This window comes from Typopeltis vanoorti, chromosome 10 (genome assembly GCF_054136105.1).
Source record: "Typopeltis vanoorti isolate ZY-2024b chromosome 10, IOZ_Tvanoo_1.0, whole genome shotgun sequence".
NCBI lineage: Eukaryota > Metazoa > Arthropoda > Arachnida > Uropygi > Thelyphonidae > Typopeltis > Typopeltis vanoorti.
The window spans coordinates 42,708,530-42,730,253 of record NC_143558.1 but is presented as its reverse complement, the minus strand read 5'-3'; the positions used below and the strand labels follow the sequence as shown (position 1 = coordinate 42,730,253).

At 34.7% G+C, this 21,724-nt stretch overlaps 1 protein-coding gene across 3 annotated transcripts in view; it reads left to right on the top strand.

Moving 5' to 3' along the window:
• The window catches only part of Xpd (general transcription and DNA repair factor IIH helicase subunit Xpd), a 475,287-nt gene that overhangs the window by 218,990 nt on the left and 234,573 nt on the right, over positions 1 to 21,724 (top strand). For all 3 annotated transcript variants that reach the window (XM_090399654.1, XM_090399651.1, XM_090399652.1), the window contains exon 12: positions 2,472 to 2,495. In XM_090399654.1, the coding sequence (XP_090255780.1) occupies positions 2,472 to 2,495 (24 nt within the window). The remainder of the gene's footprint in view (positions 1 to 2,471; positions 2,496 to 21,724) is intronic.

Below are 21,724 nucleotides of genomic sequence, written 5' to 3'. Positions count from 1 at the left end.
CAAACAATATTACATAACTATAACTACAAATTAATTGGATCCAAGGCCTTTTTAAAATAAACTTACACTTAAGACTAAACACTTTGTTTTCAAAATGACAAAATGTTCATAGCCAGTTTCTCTCTCTGTCAAGGTCCTTTTCAGAAGATATATGACTCTATTCTTCATTTTACAGGATCCTTTTTCATCACTCATGTAGCACACATAAAAATCTTCCTGACTTAATTCTGTCTCTTTTTAGTAGAAATAATAGTCAGATCTGGCGTCCTTAATACAGATGAAACTTCCTAATCAGAGTTTTCTCGAACATTCCTTTAGAACGTAAATAGCAAATTCTTCTTTTATTCACTAAATGCTTATTGACAGTCTTAACTCTTCCAATAAAAAATCTTACAGTTCTACGATTCCCTTTTCGGAATCTACTATAAATCTTTCGATCAGTGTTTCCTCCAATATTCCGTTTAAAACGCATATAGCAATATTTTCCTTTTATTCATCAATACTTATTCCACTTTGAAACTTAATAAGTTCCACGATTCCTTTTTCGGAATATACTATTAATTTTCCTCCGACTGTCACATAAAAAACTTAAGTTCCTCCGAGCCTAAATATCTGCCGGCCTGTGTTCTAAATTCCTTCCGAACGCTCTCTTGTTTACAGGCGTTACTCAGATACCGAACGCTTTCCTTGTCAGCTGTCAATCACACATCAAACCTCTCGGTGAGCATGCGCACTCCGTGGCAAGCGAGAAACTAAGTACTGTATAATGATTGACACTTTGTCTCCGTTAGCAACAAGAGAATGTTCTCACAAAACACAACTTTTGATAATTTTAAATTACAATAAAATTTGTTTCAAGTAACACAACTATTCAAATCCGGTAAGTACATAAATTTTGATCTGCTTTACATATCACTTTTAACAAAACAATTTCCATAACGAGCACATCGCAAGTGCCGACAATGCATGTGTTATGAAAACAAAACTAATAAACATACTAACATAAACAATACGTAAAAATATTCAGAATTTTAATTATGATTATTTTTACAGTGTCTTATGTCTATATATATATTGTGTGTGTGTGTGTGTGTGTGTGTGTGTATTCTTCTGGCTGATTTGGCTGTTTTTTTTTTTTAGGGGTGGGGGAGACAAAAACCAAGTTTAGAGATGGGGGACTTCCACCTCCATATGAGACTGGCTAACTCACCATTTGATTGAAAACACCTGATGAAAGGTGCCTCACAACCAAATGAAAAGATCTGGGCTTGAATCTCATCTATGGTGTGCTTAATTGTCTAAGTCTGCTGAGCTATGGAGGCTCTGCATTTAGTGTATAAATGTTATACTCTATATACCAGGGGTCGCTAAAGTTATTTGCCCGTCGACCCCTTCAAGAGTTTCTTGACTTTTTATCGATCTCCTATATTTTACTATTATGTAATTATAATAGGACAAGCAAAAAAAGACGCTTATGTGAGTTTTTAGATTGTTTATTTTATAGTTACAGTGTTTATTGTATGTATAATATAGTATATATTATTATATTACTATTACTACTACTATTACTGTCACTAGTAATATCACTGGTATTACTAGTGATATTAATAAACTACTGGTATTAATATCAGCGCTGCTCAACTCTTCAACATTGAAAAGTTTAGTTCATGAACGAATAATGATTGAATTATAATATGCATGTTGATGAATTTTTTGAACATTAATGCTCACTTGTATGTCAATGCGCAAAAATGAGACTGGGATAGAATACTTGTAAGTATCAGTAAATAAGAACCATGCACGTGTTGCAATCTCACTCCCACTGCGCTGGCCGGCAGGAACCACCAACATCCGTTTATTGGTAAATACGTCATTTTGGCCTACTTGATTGGCCTCAGTAACTATTTTCATGACCTTACTCCATCTTACAGGTCCATAAATAGGACCTGTAAGATGGAGTAAGGTCATGAAAACTGATCCCACGATTCACTCTTAATTGCGTTGTCATTACCTCCATGTCTTTTGTCATGGAGGTAATCCAAGTTAATCGAATTAAATATTACCCATACAATGATGTCTTATATTTTTTCTGTCGACCCCTGAGCCCAAATCGACCCCTAACAATGTCATATCGACCCCTTTGGCGACCACTGCTATATACTCTAAAACAAAATTACAATAAAATTTTTAATTTTATTAAAATTTTTATTAAAGCACATTTCTTTACTTATATTGAGCTATTAGAAAACTACACATTAAATACCTTGCACAAAATTAATACTATAGCTAGAATTGGCATTTTTTCTTAATCTTTTCACAGTCTGCTAAAAAGACTTCTTAAAAAATTTTTCAGTTCTAATGCCAGCTATGGCTGTAGTTCTATTAATTTTTTGAAGCCTGTTTTAATATGTTTTGATTGAATCATATGCTAGTATGCCAGAAATTAATGGTTATATTTTCTAATTTTACAGTTCTCCCAGATGAAATTCTTCAAGGTAAGGGTAATGTTTACTTTTGTTTTATGTATTTAACATTTCATTCATGGTGACTGGTGTAAACACATTTACAAACCTTGTAATATAAACTTGGACAGGTAGAACTAACTAAATCCCTAGTCTGGTTGGCCAAGAATGCTGTTGGTTAACCATTTAAAATTCATATACAGTCCATATAAAATCCATATACTGGAGGCCAGATGAATAGCAGATTAATTTGAAGAAAATAATTGCTAGGAAGCTAGCAATAATGTAAACATAATTAAATTTGCTGGTAGTTAGCCAAGTGGTTCGAATCCTGCATTGGGTATGGATGTTTGTGATTGTTTAGATGGGAGATGGATTTTATTGCCTTCTGTGAGATGACCGTCCTGTTTATGTGAGAACTGAAGTAATTAGGGACAAAATCCATATCTAGTGTCTAGAGTAGGCTTTCTGGATGATGCAAAAAATAAATACCCCCCCCCCCAAATAAAAATAAATACATAATAAAAAAAGAAGGAAAAAAGCCTGTGTAGCTCAGTGGAAGTGGTGTATAACATTCACTTTGCTAGGCTGACTCATTCTGAAGTTAGGCGATCTCTGGCACAGGCAAATCAATCATAGAACCCACTACTATTTTCATACAATAAAACATAGTGTTAGGATTAGGGACCACAAGATGGCAGCACTTTCAGGTGCCTCTTTTTGTCAGATGTCATACTTGATTAGTGATTTTGAATTAGCTATCTCTGATTGGCTACTTGTGGAGATCAAACTGATCCCCCCCCCCCGGTCTCCAAAAGTTAGGGCTAAAATGGCCTCGTCTACTCCCTATAGGGGAATAAAAGGTGTAAGTTGATTTTTTTTTTTTTAAAGAAAACAAGAAAACCTCATTACCCCACCCCTAATGTTTTATAAGTTTGCAACCTTTTGTGAGTTGGAATCTCAGGAAAGTAATTTACTGGTTCAATACACAGTGTTGGAACAGGAGTCAGGAATCTATTTCCTTGTTTTTTGAGATTTTGCATGGTGCTCTTTCACCTTGCCTCCAGTAAGTATAAATTTTCTCACGCTGGGCAACACAAATTAGCTACCGCTTGAAGATTTTTACAAGCATTTTTGCCACAGTGGGATTTAAGCTCCTGTTGGTTGAAGTACAGAGATGCTATTTACTTGGCTATTACACTACATATATATATAGATCTAAGGTCACAGAAATGCTATCCATTATTAGATTTTGTTAAGCATGACAGAATCTGTCACTTCATTTAGAATGGTCAATAATTGTAGTAAACTTTACAATTCCTCATGTAATTCCAATTTCAAAATAAATGCAGTGCACTCACTACTTCTTGCAGGTTAAATATATTATAAGCATAGCACTACTTAAGAGTCAGTGTGATGATTGGGATGGAGACCTTCAAATAGACTTCCAAATGTGAGAAATGTAGAGAACAGTTACAAATTCTCATCTTCGTATGTGCATGATTTTAGTAGGTAGCCTCTTGTATTCTGAGCAAATGAGGCTGGCAGGAGAGTTTTCTAACTAGATAGTATTCTGTAATAGCTAAAACCATGCATGTGGTATGATGGTACAACATAATCAAAAATTGTGTCAGCTAGTGTGGCACTCAGGAGCCCCTGTAGCTCAGTCAGTATAGACGAAGCCCTTTGGTTGGAAAGACCTGGGTTTGATTCCTGTCCAAGACATGAGGAACCTTTATCTGGTCTCTTTCGACTAAAGCTGATAGCAGGTCTCATATGGAGGTAGGGTTTTTTTTTTTTTTTTTCACCCAGAAACTCAGATTTTTCTTCCTCCAGAATAGGCAAACTGGTCCTGTGAACACATGCATCCACAGACAAAGGACACCTGAAGACACAGGGCTAACCACCTTATCCTTGAGGCAGTCGTAGTTTCAAATAGTAATAGGCTATGCCTAATACAAATGTAACGGGCTACTAGGCCTAATATATGTAAGAGGAGGAATGTGGCACTCAGTAAACAAGATAGCCCTGTTTTTGTTATTGAACCAGTGTAGTAACAATTGGTTTCATATTTAAAAGAATTGACGATAACACTATGCAATAGAAAAGGGTTGGAATTAGCATGCAAGTACAGAAATAAAACTTTTTACCTTGTGACCCTACATTTGAGAATTTATAAGAATATCTGTTTAAGCTTTGTCAGTCTTGAAAAAGCAACTTCAGATGCAACTGAAAAAAGTTTGGCACCATCACCTTAAGAAGCAGTGATAGTAAAGAGATGGAACTAGAAGAAGGAGAAGAATCAAAACCACTATGTCGAAATAGCTGGCATACCAAAAGGAAGACAAAAACAAGCAAGATATTTCTAAATAATAAAATGTTTTTTTTTTAGACAGTAGTAATCAGAGAAAGGAAGGACTAGCTATAGCAACATACATAAACTTCTTGAATGGCAGGTGGTTTCAAGTAGAGTGAAACTCCACTTGAAACCATTCACAATGGAAAGTTGTACAGTAAGACATCTGTGTAAGTAGTTTCATAGAAATTCTTCTAAAGAAGAAGTAGATGAATTTTTTGTCATTGGAGAGGGCATTTGACAAAAAAAGGTAAAGCTAGTTCTTGTTAGAGAACTAAACAGCAGAATAAGAAATGAATACCAGATTCCAGAATAGCAGTTCATGATGGGAATAATAGTATAGAGTAAGAATAATGCTATTATTATTACCATTGTGTAATTCACAATAGGAATAATAATAGTAATCTCCCCTCATAATCTGCATTCCATAATTCCATTCCTGGTATCATCTTTGTGACTCTTCTCTGTATCCCATCCACAGCTTCTTTATCTCCTCTGAACCCAAGAGACCAAATCTGCAAAACAGTCCAGGGGTTTTATCAAGGCCTTGTAAAGAGGCAAAAATGACTTCCTTATCTTTACCTGTCAATGTTTGTTTCAGCATTGCAGTTATCCTCTGGGTTGTATTTGCAATTTTTTCTATGTGGCCTTCCAATTCCTATTTATCATAACTCCAAGATCTCTAGTTTCATCAGTTTCTCATAGAATAATCCCACCAGTATAATAATGCTGTTGAATATCACATTACACCAAAGTGCATAATTCACACTTACTAACATTTCAATTGAGAGCCATTATCATTTGCTATCTGTTCCAACTTATTGAAATCATTTTGCAAGTGCTGTATATCAGTAGCATCCCTAATTGTCCTACCTAATTTTGTATCATCAGTGAGCACCTGAACATCTCTTGTCAGGCCCTTCCCAATATCGTTAATGTATAGATCGAACAATAATCGTCCAGAGACAATTATTGCTCGATTTAAAACATGACCTCTCTTTAATAAGCCCATGTTGTTCTTTGCAAAGTATAGCTTGGCTTTCAATCCATTATCTAGGTGAGTTCTTACCACCACATTTGAAATCTTCACTACTCCAGAGATATTGATAAGGCAGTAGTTAGACACATCAGTTTTTGTACTATCATTGTACAATGGAACTATCCTACATTCTTTCCTGAGCTGAGACTCAAGTTAATTCGTCTGAACATTCCTTTAACTTACATGCTGAAATATTCTTCCTATCTGTCCCTGTTGCTGAATTGTTATCCAGGTTATGCAACATCTCTTGGAACCTTCTTCTTATGCACATCTATCTCTTCATCCAGTGTAGTAGTAATAATGCCATGCACCATATTACATACACCTGGTAGATCTTAGCAAAGCGAGCACTCGTTATTTGAACAGTCTCATCTGCTTATGGTGGCATACTACCTGTATTAATTAAAGTTATTCTTCCACATTTATTTTTCCTTTTACTTGCAGCATAATGATAAAATTCTTTTGGATTGCTTTTAGTGTGCATAGCCAATTTCATTTCCTAATCTGATTTAGCTTTCTGTATAATACTCATAACTTTTCAAGCCTGCATGTTATATATTTGTGTAACTCCTCTCACTCTTATTCTTTCAATATTCTTTCCACATAATCTTCTTCTTATTGATCTCTTGCTTAATAAGATTGCACATTCATTTCACTCCTAACCTATTTGTTCTTCAAACTCTAGGGACACATTCTGATACTGTCTGATTTAAGTACTTTTTCATTAATTCCCACGTATTGTTGATATCCTTCCACTCAGTAACTGATAACATGGGACCAAAGATAGTATTCTCTTAAGTCTTTTATATTTTCCATCTTTGTAGTTCAACATGTAACCAGTCCTAATTGGAACATCTATATCGTTAGCTACTTCCCAAGACAGTACAGCATGATCACTGTCACTAAGTGGTGGCAAAACATTCACATTCTTAAAAGAGACCCCTTCTAGTGCTATGATCAAATCTGACACTCCTTGAACTTGAGTTTATTCTTTCACATGCTGCTTGAAAAGTTGTCTTGCAACTGCTCAATAAATTCTGTCATTCTTATCATGAGATTTCTCTTCTACCCAATGGATATTTGCATAATTTAAGTCACCTATAATGATTACTCAGCTAGTGCTCATCAGGATAAATTAGTGATACATTTTATTGCTCCAGCAGATCAACTACCAGGTCTGTAGCAACACTCCACCATATATTTTATCCAGTTAGTCTAGACTTCACACCAGATCGCCTCAAACTCACTGCTACCTGGAACATGATTATTGCTTTCACGAGTTTCTACCCCTAACTGGACACAAATCATCTGATGTCATTAGTAGTACTCTTTCCTCTCTCATCTGTCTCTTCTGTCCTTCCTAAAAATACTTTGTCCTTTACACTTGATTCCATTTATTGCATCTGACCAGATATCCAGGTTTCACTAATGTTAATGATCTTAAGCCCAAACATATTTGTCATGGCAGCAAACTCTATCCATGTGTTCTTGATGATTCTCGCATTTGTGCATCGACATAACATGGTACTTACTGTTTTTTTTTATATACTTATATCTGTTGTCTGTTTGGCCTGGTTGGGCAAGTTTCTGTTTTCCATCCCCAGACATACTCAAAAAGTCTAAACCCAAATTGTACATTTTCATCCCTTTACCAGATTCATAATGATGTTCAGTGACATTCATATCATTGTCACATGTGCCATTGCTGAACTTACACACTCACACACATTCTCACCATTCTTCCAAAGATAATGTAGTTTCCCTGATCCACTGCAACAGGTTTTAACCCAATAAATAATTTCTCCTGACTCCTGATAGCAAATCCATTCAAGTACAGGTCATTCTTTTTATACAAGTGTTTTTTATCATCAAACTTACTACACACATCCACTTCTACATAACCTGTGTATTTAATTATTTGCTATTATAGTTGTCCTTTTTAATTCAGTGCTGTCATAGCTCAGTAATAAGCTAATAATGTGCACTCTCTCACTTTTCTTTCTGGCTTCTTCTAGCAATCCATATATCCTCTCATACTATGTTTATCACTACCTAAATTATTAGTTCCAAAAAGCACTACGATCACCTGTACTTTTCTTCTCTGTTTCTCTATTACATTTGTCACATTTTTATTTTTGTCCTTGGGAAGCTAAAAGTAGTGGCTCTATTGGAAAGTGCAAATTTTTGATTGAATCACTGTACCTATTACTTCTTTTTTCTTATGCTCTAATTGACTTACTTTACTGTTATTATTATTATTATTATCATCATTATTATTCATTGTTAACTTACTACTTCATTGCTTTCCTGCCTCTTCTTTGTTCATTTTTCTTATCCTGTTTGAGTTTCTTTAATTGTTTCTCAACTTTTTCTAATTCTCTGGCATTCAGAATGTTGATAGTGATATCTTCACACTAGTTCAGATATAAGGATTTGAAATACAAAATGACCATTATCTAGAAAAGAAAAATGTATACAAATGTTGATTCAAAAATGCAGATATTATTGAGGAAAAATGTTGAAAGTTTGAAAACAGCAACAAATATTAGAGACTTGTAGCAGAATAGTTATGTATTCTTTGTATTCTGCTACAAGTCTCTAATGTTTGTATATATTTTACTTTGCATATATTTTTCTCTGTGTTGTGTTCAGTAACAGTGGTAATCAATGTTTTCCTGAAGTAGCCAAACAAACGTCATGGGAAGGCTTTGAGGAATATAGAAGAGAAAGGTAGCAAAATCTTTTGGAGTTATTGAAAAACTTTGAAATGGAGGAAAGAGAGTACCATGGAAGAAATTAGAGATGATAAAGATGAAAAAAAATTGGAGATTGGGGAGAGGTATACAGAATACTCTGACAACACTACAAAAAAGTTCACATCATTACCAAAATTGACATTAGGAATGACATAATTCCTATTGTCAATTTTCCTCCAAATCAATCAGTTATCTGTTAGGACTCCAATATTGTTAGATCTTACATTATGGTCTTCTAAGGCACTTCTTTTTCTGTGGGTCTTTTTCTGCTGTCTTGGCATTAAACAACACTTTTGCTAACCTTTCTTCTCCTATGCTGTTTAAGTGACCAGATTACCTTAGATTAGCCCTGCTCACACATTCTTGAATGCTAACAATGCCAAATTCCTTAATATCCCCATTTTTAACATGATTCTGCCATCGATGCCATCTGTTTGCACTCTAATCTTTCTGAGAAATTTCGTATCTGTGGTCTCCAGTCTTTGGTCACGTGTTTTCTCACCTAGCTCTCGGATTCATAAGTTTAAATTGGTCTGAACACTGTCTTGTATCAGCTGGTTTAGAGTTCATTTCTTTCTTATTTCATATAAATTTAATCATTGGATTTCCTGCCATATCAACTTTGCTAATTCTGTTATCTGTTTCCATATTTAATTTGCCACTTGTAATAAAAAATATTCCTTAATACTTAAAATGTTTTATTTGTTCTGTGGGTTCTCCATCCTGAAGGATGCAGTTTTCAATGTTCTTACCCATTTTTATAGTCTTTATCTTTTTATTGCTGATTTTCATACCAGATGTATTACAGCAGTTATTCAGTTTATTTAGAGAATCTATAGATTTGTACTGGATTTATTTAGGAGTATAACACCTGCATAAAGCAAAGCATTGAGATTCACATATTCAGTTCTGATATCAGGCCAGGTGTCACTTTTCTTTATAATGTGATTCAAAAAGATGATGAATAACAATAGAGATCATATGTACTTTTATCTTACTCCTGATTTTTTCAGACCATCTTCTTGCATCTCCTTCAGTTTCAACTGCTGACTTGTATCTCAAATATAGACTATGTTTAGTTCGATACAATTGTAGCTATTGACACCGACTTCAGTCTCTCAAATGTGTACTGGCTTCTATGTAGCACTTTAGTGGCTACATACAGGGTGTTCGGGATAAATTTGACATATTTATAATTAATTATATTTTTCCGTAAGTTACATGTATTAACACACACTTCTCTTCATTTAAAAGTTTGGACCCTTCTTCATTCATATACAAGATGTCAGAAAGGATGGATAGCTGGAACCCACCTGAATCATGGAAGAGAATAACTTGTATCATGATGATTCGTGCCCGCCATCAAAATAAGGATATTACGACTGCTGCCCAATGCTCCCTGAATACAGTAAAAACAATCAGGCATGAACTAGAGACTTGCAATGGTGACTACGAGGATGTAGCAAGAAGAAAGATCCCTGGCAGACGATCTGATTGCGTTCGTACAGCAGAATTCCTCGCAAATCTGCAGGAACAGGTGTTGAAGAACCCTGGCATTGGAATTCGGGCTTTGTTCGTGGAGTTGCTAACTGTAGTCAAGCCCTGGATAACAAGGGTAGCCAATGGTAGGCCGTATGTATGGCAGCAGGATTCGGCCCCTTGCCACACCTCTGGGAAAAGTCAAAAATGGTTGTCTGAAAATTTCTACGACTTCACCAGTCCAAATGTTTGGCCTCCAAACTCCCCAGACCTTAACCCCATGGATTATTTTGTATGGGGCGCAGTTGAAAAAGACACCAATCGCACTTCCAGTAATACAAAAGCCCAGTTAATGGATAAAATTAAAACAGTTTTTGCGGCCCTTCCCAGGGAGACTGTAGCATCAGCTTGTTCGAGGTTCCGAAGCAGAATTGAAGCTGTGATCGATGCTAATGGTGGTTATTTTGAGTAAATCTTGTTGATAGTATTGTAATTAACTCTGCCTGTAATGTTTTTTTGTCAATTCATTAAATTTAATAGATACAAAGAAGATTTTCTTTTTCCTTACGAAACTGTCAAATTTATCCCGAACACCCTGTAGAAGCCTATAGATTAAATGAAAGAATGCCATCGATGGCATTCTTTCATTTAATCCTGTATGAATGGGCTGATGTGTTATGAAAATTCAGATTTGCAACAATGATCATAGCATGTGTATTTTTTTTATGTTCTTCAAAGATAATTTTAACAGTTCTTTTTTATCTGGAAGGATAAGTTGAATTGAAAAGATATTTTTGATTATTCTGGATGTGTTAACAAATATATTTTGTCTTTAGGAGAACATACATGGTTTGCTAGCTTGGTGTATAATTATAAAGTAAAAAATTACAGTTAGTTTGAAGTTTGCTTTTTAAAATAAAGAACTATTTCTACACAATGCAATTAATGCATCTTGGGAGAGTAGAAAGTTATTTATTTTTATTTTTTTTATTTTTATTTTTGTGTATGTATGGTGTATTTTAGAATTCTGGTGTTTTAAATGCACTAAAAATGTATGTAATACTGAGCCATGGGGAAAAACACATTATCTGTTTAGCATAACTAGACTAAAGGTTTGAGTATAACAGTGCTGAGGGCTTCATTCTTTAAGTCAAGGAAGATATGATCAAAAAGACTAAGAATCTTTGCAAACTCTGCAGAGTAAACTGTATACAAGCATTTTATTTCTTAAAAAATGTTAAGGGAAGTGGGCTTATTGGGACCAGATGGGATTAGATGGGATGTATTCACATAAAGTAGTGAAAGACAAAAAAAAATCCATTTTCATGTTATGCATTTAGAAAGGATTTTTAATTTTATTCTTTTCAATCTATATTTGCCATAATGACATTAACTATCATAGAGATATTATATCACTCCTTTTGATTCTTGTAGAGGAAAATGGTATGACAAACCTAAAATAATCACTTCTTGCTTTTCTTACAAATGAAGGATCAAACGTATGTTCAACTAAATGATAGGCTGATTTAAATATACTGTAATTAATTATCTTTATAGTTTACATTATTTGCAGTTAAGTAACTGTAAACAATGTTTGGATATTAATTGTCCTTACTTATCTGTAGAGCGTATACCATCCATTACTGGACACATGCCATGGAAAGGTTTCAAGAAATATGCTGTTACTCTTGCTGGTTATTCACTGTGCATAATGGCCTGCTATATTTGGACTTTGTCGCTAATGCAAGAGTGCCTCAGAGCTCTGTTATAATACCTATCTTCTTTCTTTCTTTCCTACCCATTAATGACTTGTTTGCAATCACTACTAATCTTATCTACAGCTTTGTTTATGATAGTACACTCTTTCAACATACCATGCAATGCCCAAACATAAGCTTCAAGGTCATCTGCAACCAGTCCTTAACACATTTACACATTTACCTGTGGTTTGCATCATGGCAGGAACTTTCTTAACCATGTAACATGTCTCGGCTACATTAGGCACACATTTTTATGCATTCCTCGATATATATATATATATATATATATATATACATATATACAATATTTCAGCCATAGACACTCCAGTTGCAAGTTTTTCAATAGAATTTTTGTGTAAATTAATATGTGTGAACCTGTCTTCATGCTATAGAAAATTTGGAAGAAATGTTTTGTTATTTTGATTATACACAGAGCTACAAAAATGCACTCGTCAGCTTGTCAATGGTGAGTGAGAATTTTTAGTTGCTGAGTAAAAAAATCAAAGAGAAGTTTCAGTATAATGCACAGGCTGTGTAGAAGAAATGGATGCAAGTTTTTAGATGTGTGGGGTGTGCTTGATGGCAGAAAAGACTTGTATAAGAGGGACGGCCTCCACCTGAATTCATTTGGCATCACGAGCTTGGACAAATTACTTATTGGTATGAGACATAATGTGTAGAGTCAGGGACTCTAGATCATCAAGGAAGGAATAAGAAAAATGTGTGTGAAAGTTCAGCTGTGGGAATGCAAAAATGGGATAAAAAATATGCTTTGGATTGGGACCTTTTAAGCATGTCTGGGGAAGGAAAAGGGCAAGTTCTACAACAAGGCCAAATAGACTGCATATCTCATTATAAGAACAGGTTAGGTGGTAATTTGTTATGTGTATACACAAATGTCAAGAGCATCAGAAAGAAAGCGGTTGAGTTTGTTGTTTTATTGAATACGATGTGGTCTAAGATTGTTGGCATTAGTGAAACCTGGCTATCAGAATCAGATATGGTAAGAGGGATCAAGTGTAACGGATATACTATTTTTATGAATGACAGAAGAGATCGGAGAGGAGGAGGAGTGCTGCTAATGATATCAGATGACTTAAGTCCAGTTAGGGTGGAAATACAAGAAAACAATGATGGTAACAATGTCCCATGTAGCAATTAGTTTGAGTCTATCTGGTGTGAAGTGGGGGTTAACAGAATGAAATATATGGTGGGATGTTGCTACAGTCCTGGCAGCTCAGTTGTAGGGGACAAAGAAATGCATCTCCAATTTAGCCTTATGGGTTCCATAAGGCTCAACGAATGATCAGCAGATGATCATTATGGGTGACTTTAATTTTGCAAACATTGATTGGGTAGAAGAGAAATCTCATGATAAGAAAGAAGAGGAATTTATTGAATTGTTGCGAGACAACTTTCTCAAGCAGTATGTGAAAGAAGGCACCTGAAATCAAAGAGCATTGGATTTCTTTATAGTGTCAGAAGGAGTATCTGTTAATAATGACTATTTTACCACCAATTGGTGACAGGATCATGTTTTGCTTTCATGGGAAGTATCTGATTATATTGATATTCCTGTTAGAACAGGTTACGTGCTGAACTACAAAGCTGGAAATTATGATCAACTTAGGAGAATACTATATTTGGTCCCATGGTGTCAATTAATGAATAGGAAAAATGTCAACAATGCATGGGAATCTTTTAAAAAGTGTTTAAATGAGGTGTTATCTGAATGTATCCCTGGCGTTCGAAGAATAAATAGGTTGGAAGTGAAATGGATGTGCTACCTTATTAAGCAAGAGATCCACAAGAAGAGGATGATGTGGAAAGAATATTGTGAGAATAATCCATGACTTAATTTTTTAACGGTATTAACAACACCAAACAATTTAATCAAAAGATGTTTTATTTACTGCTTATGTTTCACTGAATTTCAAATCTGCATCATCAGAGCACAACACACTTGTACACATGACAGTGAGTAAGTAAAACAATAAAATTGTACAAAAGATCTAAAGTCCTATTTATGGTGCCCTCTAATGTTGGAAAAAAAAAAGTAAATGTCATCCTGCCAGTCTCCCAAATTTTTGGCAAATTAATGCAACCATATTTGTTCAGGTTAGGAGAATTCTTCAAAGCCATTGCTGACTCAAAAAATAATCCTTCAGATCTGTAACAACTCCTAAATAGCACATTTGTTTTCTTCCATCCAATCATTTGTGAAGGAGTGTCCAAAGCATGGTTTACCAGTCCTGGCTTGCCATGCCATAGTAATAGTAGTAAATGTATTTTTTATGTTTATCCAGGTGGATGTTAACCGATCTTCCTGTTTGTCCTTAGTAGGCCAAGTCACAGTCACAAAGAACTTCATACACTTTTGGGTGTTCTAAAGGGTGAAGTTTATCCTTAGGTGAGCAGAATTAGAGTTGCTAGTTTTACATGCGGTTTGAAAGTGGTGCGAAGGTCATGTTTCATCAGTACCTTGGTTATCTTTTCTGATGTACCTCTGACATAGGGAATAGAGATGATTATGTTGTGTTCCTGTGTATTAGGGGAGGGAGGAGTAATGGAACTGTGTAGTATTTTATCTGTTTGGTAGGGATTGTAGCCGTTGGCTAAGAACGTATGGCACAGATATTTGAGTTCTGTGGTCAGAGCTGTATTGTTAAGAGAATTGAAAGTGATGCAAAGGCCATGTTTCATCAGTACCTTGGTTATCGTTTCTGATGTACCTCTGACATAGGGAATAGAGATGGTCATGTTGTGTTCCTGTGTATTAGGAAAGGGAGGAGTAATGGAGCTGTGTAGTGTTTTATCTGTTTTGTAGGGATTGTAGCCATTGGCTAAGAACATGCGGCGCAGATATTTGAGTGCTGTGGTCAGAGCTGTATTGTTGGAACAAATGGCTCTGGCTCTGTGTGTGAGTGTTTTTAAAATCCATACTGTTGAACTGGATGATGATGATGTGATTGTTTATGTAGGTATCTTTCTGTGTGTGTGTGTGTGTGTGTGTGTGTGTGTGTGTGTGTGTGTGTGTGTGTGTGTGTGTGTGTGTGTGTGTGTGTGTGTTGGCTTTCTGTAAATGGAATGAGATAGTGATCCATCTGAAAGGCGGGTGACTAATGTGTCAAGAAATTGTAAGCAGTTATTAGATTCTTTTTCTACTGCGAAGCGGCGGATTTGGGGGTGTTGGCTGTTTAGGTAGGTGACAAATGCATCCAAAGTGTCTTGTCCATGGGGCCAAATGGCAAACATATCATCTACATAGCATAACCAAACTAGTGGCTTGTATGTAGCTGTGGTAAGTACTTTGTTTTCAAAGTGTTCCATGTAAAAGTTTGCTAGGGGGGGGAACCATAGCAGTACCATTAATCTGTTTGTAGATTTTTCCTCCCCATGTAAAGTAACTCTGCATACATAGTAAATTTGAATAATTCTAAAATATCAGCGGGGAAATTTAGACTTGATCAAATCCAGAATGTCTATTAGTGGTACATTGGTAAATAAAGAGGTGACATCAAAACTAACCATTACGTCTGAAGTTTTTAGGATACAATTTTTAATTAGTATTTTGAAATGGACTGAATTTTTTGCAAAAGTAGAGGAGTTTGCCAGTAAGGGGAGCAAGCGACTTGGCTAACTGTTAGGCCAGTTTATATGTAGGACTATCTATCTTATCAACTATGGGGTGTAGGGGGTTATTAGGTTTGTGGATTTTTGGTAATCCATAAATACGGGATGGTTTAACATGAATTGGTTTTATTTTTTTGATGATTTCTTTGGGCCAGGAAGTCACTTTTTTAGTAATTTTCAGACTTTTTCTATGAGACATAGCGAGGTCTCTATCTATAATTTGGTACCGGGAACTGTCGCATAGAAGATCTTGCATTTTTCTGTTATAATCTTCTTGATCCATGATAACTGTAGCATTTCCTTTATCGGCTTTTGTAATAATAATATTTTTATTCTTATATAACTTTTTTAAGGCAGTTATTTCATTATATGGTATATTGCATTTTCGTGGTATAGCTTTGTTTAGAATATTTGCTATATCTAAACGCACATTATTGGCCATTGCTGGCGGAAGATCGTAGATGCCCCATTCTACCTGCATCATGACTTCTAATTTTGGAATTTGTTTAGGTGTGATGGCAAAGTTATGTCCTAGACTGAGAGCATTCTTGGCTTCTCCAGTGAGTATTTGTAAGTTGCAAATACAACTCAGAGTTTAATTGCTATGTTGAAGTGAACCTTGACATGTAAGGATAAAGAAGCCATTTTGTCACTTTATAAGGACTTGATAAGACCACACACCTGGATTATTGTGTGCAGATTTGGTCTCCTGGTTTCCAAGGGAATTAAGAATCTCTGAAAAGGATGCAAAGATGAGTTACAAAGATTATATCTGGATTATGGGATTTAGATTATGAGGAACAGATTGTGAGCATGTGGATTGCAGACTGGTTAATAGGAGAAAGAGGGGTGACATGATAGAGGTATATAAATTTTTGAATGGATGTTATAGGACAGGGGTGTTCAACCCGTCGATTGCGATTGACCATTCGATCTCTTGTGTATTCCTTCTTACTTACAAATTTAATTAAAACTGAAAACATATTTTATTTATCATTATTTTGTATTATTTTTAATTCGCTTTAAGTGTATTGCTATTGTTTATTTATTTTTCGTTAAAATTGTCAAATCAGTAATTTATAAGTCCGGGCAAATGAATTAATTTGGATTAGTGGAAGTCAAACAGCGAGCCGAGTGAATACGGTTATAAGCAAAGTGTAAAAACTCGATAGTAGCTTAAATATTAAATATTCCAAAGCACATTACATCGATTTTTTACTTAGGTTAAATCCCATGTAAATATTGTAAAAAAATAAACTTTGTTTGTCTCGGTATAGTTTGTATTAGATGTTTTTGTAAATAACTCTTTTGAAGCTAACTGTATATACTGCTTTAATAAGAATATGTTAGAGTGTTAAAAACAAAGGCAATGTTTTTATCGCCAAAGCTGTACATGGCAGCATTGGAAAGATTGTTATTGAAACTTGTATGTATGAGAAAGGCTTGCAGACTCTAAGCGTAAACATCTCCGAAGTCGGTCAGAAAGAGTTCAAACAACTTTCCGATGGCCGGCAATTTACAATCAAAAGAAAGTGGAGGAGAACAAAAGGCATGCTGAACTTGAAACTTAAGATGAAAAACTCAACTGATTCTTTGGGGGTTGCCAAACTTCATGCGAGGTCTCGGAGGAGGCCTAATAAAAAAGGACTGAAGCAAGCAGAAGGGGTCCCAGTTCCAGAATCTGTCAGAGAGGAGGCCGCCCGGTTCAGAGTCGCCGTCAGAGAGACTGCCCTGATCCACATTGCTTGAGAGAAGAGTTTCCCGCTTCCAGAAAGGAGCTTCTCGGTTCGAGACGTCGCTAGAGAGAGACTACTTCTAGGCTGCAGACAAGGTTTCAAATTGCCGAAAGGAAGAGTTCCAATTGCCGGAGAAAAGTTTCCAGGCCAGGTTAATGTCAGACATTCACCAGTGTGTTGCGTTTTCATTACAATTTGATGAATCAAACGACTTCACTGATATTGCTCAGTTAATGGTATTTATTCTCATGGTATTTCAAGATTATTCAAGTAAAGAAGAACTTTTGAAAATTATACCATTATTGGGAAGAACTAGGGGAGAAGACATTTTTTCAGCATTTGATGAATTTGTGAAACAACACAAACTTCCGCTTTTTAAACTTGTGTCTATTACTACTCCTGCAATGATAGGTAATAAATCAGGCTTCATTTCATTATGTAAAAACGATGAGAAATATCCAGATTTTTTCACGTACCACTGTATTATTCACCAACAAGTATTGTGTAGTAAAAGATTAAACACAAAAGATGTTTTGGATATTACATTTAAAATTGTAAATTCTGTTCAAGGAAAAGCCCTGCAACGGCAGTTATTTAAATTACAGGCAGATGATGATAGGGACTTTCTGTTGTACAATAATGTTTGCTGGCTCAGCAGAAGTCAATTTTTAGAAAGATTTCTTGTATTAATTAATGATATAAAAATTTTTCTTGATGAAAAAGATATTTATCCACAATTGAGTGATAAAAGATGGTTGTTACACTTATCATTTTTAGTAGATTTCTGTATGAAATTAAGCAATTTAAATGTAGAGTTACAAGGTAGAGATAAAAATTTAATTGACATGTTAAGTTCAATAAAATCTTTCCAACAATACTTACTTTTATTAAAGAAAAATATAAATGAGCGCAAATTTAGACATCTCTCATATTTTTAAAAATTTTTTGAACAAAATAAAGAAATGCTTCGCTATGATTTAAAAGAATTTATTTGTGAAATAGAATTAGTTGAGGAAGAAATAAATTCAAGATTTAAAGATTTTAATAAAACTGAAATGATTGTATCTTTTATCAATAATCCATTTCAAGAAAACTTGAACATCACAGAAATTTCAAATAAAATTAGTGGGCTGTTTGATATAAACCAAGATGAAGTAGAACTTGAGATAATAAACATTCAGAATAGTTTACATTTAAAATCAATAAACAATGAAGTCATTTGGAAGTATGCACATGAAAAATTCCCGGTATTAACTGATATTGCGCGAAAAATTCTGTCGTGTTTCGGATCGACATGCTTGTCAGAATTCGCTTTTTCAAATATGACCGTCATAAAAATTCAGTTAAGAAACCAAATCACAAACGATCGTTTGGATGATTGTCCACGATTGGCCACTTCTTCATATCAACTTAAAAAAAAAAAAAAAAAAAAAAAAAATATATATATATATATATATATATATATATATGTTGTATTAAAATAATTAAAAGTTATAAATAAATTTTTAAATACACAAATAAAGTTTTTAGTTGTTTATTTGTGTGTAATCAGATATCAGGTTGGGGGAACGTGATCTATATAAGAGAGTAGATCGCCGAATAACTTATATATAAGAGAGTAGATCGGCATATAACTTTTTATAGAAAAAGTAGCTCGCATAGTAAAAAAGGTTGACCACCACTGTTATAGGATATCATCTGATGAAATTTTTCGTTATATGGAAGGTAGGAAGATAATACGAGGTCATCCATGGAAGTTAAATTTGTTCACAGTCAAGAAAGAGGTAAGAGCTAGGTTTTTCTTTCACAGAGCAGTGAGTGAGTGGAATAGTTTGCCTTTAGGGGGTAGTGAGTGGATCTAGTGTGGATGAATTTAAGGGAAGGTGTGATAGCCGGTGTTGGTGATTAATAGCCTCTCTTGATGAGTCCCTGACTCCCTGGAGGTCTCAGATAATAATAATTGGTGGTTTTATTTATGCAGTGTCAATTTTATGACATGCATTTTATGCTGTAAATGATTATGTGTGTGTGTGTGTGTGTGTGTATATATGTTCATATTATTTACTGATTGAATTCCGAGAATTAGTAAAACAAATTAATTTAATCTAACACACAACATGTTTCGTCGGAATGCCGACTTCTTCAGGCAAGAGAACATTAAAAGCAAACACAAAAAACACCGTAAAGAAACATTGTACACTACAATAACAGACTATGAACTGAAATTAAGTTTGAACCGAAGCTACAGTCCTGGCTAAAGTTCTGTTGTTAGGCATATGCGAGCGTGTGACTTCACAAGTGTGCCAGTATCTGATGGTAGAGCTATGTGAATCTGGCAAACTATAACTAAGGTTACTGTTTATGTGAGAAGAGTCTAGGATAATTTCTTTGGATTCATCTATGCAGCGTTCTACTTCATCGTGGCATATATGGATGTTTGATGTTGTATTCCAGTCTATTTCGTGTTGGCATGGCATATATGAATGTTTGATATTCTATTCCAGTCTATTTCATGTTGGCAGCCTTCATTATTTGTGTTCACTGAGAACAGGACATGGCTTGAGAGGATGCTTGCTCTGGTTCTACTATAAGCGATGCCTCTCTGATGTTCTTCAAGATGCAGGAGGATGGACTTCTCAGTTTGGCCATAATATGGCTTCCCACAGTCACATATGATTTTATGATTTTATCTCTTTACATCAGCTCGCTCTCACAGAAACTAAGAAGAATTTAAAAAAAAAAAAATTAATATAAAAACATGCTTTTCCACTCTTCCTAAACTCAGGTCAATTCTAAGCCAACCAAAACAGGCTCACAACCATCTTCAGGTGTATATAAAATCATATGTGACTGTGTAATCTAATAAACATGTTGTGTGTTAGATTAAATTAATTTGTTTTTCTAATTCTCAGAATTCAATCAGTAAATAATATGAATATGTCTGCATACCAAGTTAATATAGCTGATAATTATATATATATATATATATATATAATCTTTTTACCTAACTTATCATGCCTGTTGTTATGCTGGTCATTACAAAATTACAAACACAACTGTTTTGTTGTGTTTTATCATAAGAATTTGATTAATAAGAGGATAGGATATGCAGGCATCAAAAAACTTGAAAGAATGCTGGGGTGTATTGTAACATGAAGTGACTAGCTAATCTGGACACAGTAATTTTTTTTTGAATGGTAACGTTAAAAAAAAAACAGATGTGCAATGATAACTAGCTTATTTCATACAATGATGGAATATGCAGAATAGGACCCATTAATAGTGGACATGAAAAATTTAAAATAAGTATTATATTTGTTTTGTTTTTTTTCCTTTCTCAAAATAAAAATGCTAGTATTTCTTTTGAAAACATAACTAAGTGTTTTTTGATGTTCTCTTAGTTGCTCATGTATCATATGATATCACCGGTCTCATCTACCTGCCAGTGTATAGATCTATATCAGAATTCAGAAAACCCACTGATATACTTCAGCACTGGTAGTTACCCAGGATAAATATTAACCATAACTTGATGTATAGGAATGTAAGATAGTAATAATTCATAAATAACATAAAATGGATTTAACTTATGTATATATATTTTTATTAGTATAAAATTTTAACCCTGGTATCGAGGGCATCTTCAGTATGACTTTCAAATTAAACAACACAGAAGAGAAACCTGTATATTCATTAATTACACTCACAAACTGCATGTATGTGATGTAGGGCATCATGGTCTAATTATATTAAGATTCTAGTAAAAATAACTTTTTCATCAGATCAATTTAAAAAAAATTATCCAGCTACAAGCAAGATTAGGAAATTAAACACTCTTATAGATAATGTTTCTAACTGGGATGAGGAAACCAAAGTAACTGAAGTGTTACCACAAGCATCCCACTCATTTCTGTAGACTATCAAAAGTCCATAAAACGAATATTCCATTACATCCTATGGTGAACTGCATCAGCTCTCTATGTTACAAACTTGCAAAACACCTTTCCAAATTGTTTTTGTCATTCACAGGAAAGCCTCATCATTTAGCAGAAATAATTTTAATTTTAAAAAAAGGATATCAGCATCTTTGCTCAAGTGATCTCTTTTTAGCTTAGATATTATGTCCTTATTTACAAATGTTCCTTTAGATCAAGGTTTCCCAAACTGCGAAGTGTACCTCACAGTTTGGGAGGTACATACAGAGTCCAGGGGAGGTGTGAATAATACTTAGACCTCTTGGTCTACAAGTGTCCTTCCATCCTATCAACAAGATGTCTACTTTTCTAAGCTTAGCTAAAAATAAACTTCCACCTTTAGCCTATCCCGAGTGTATCAGATTCCTTCCCAGTGTGGATTATTGTATTTTGGCCAAACAGGTAGAACTGCAGCCATGCATCATGATGAACATTAGACTACATTTAGTTCATAAAACCGGGATACCTCTTCGTCCAATAGTGGATGGGATATCTAGCTCATTTTCTGAAAGCACATATTCGTAATACA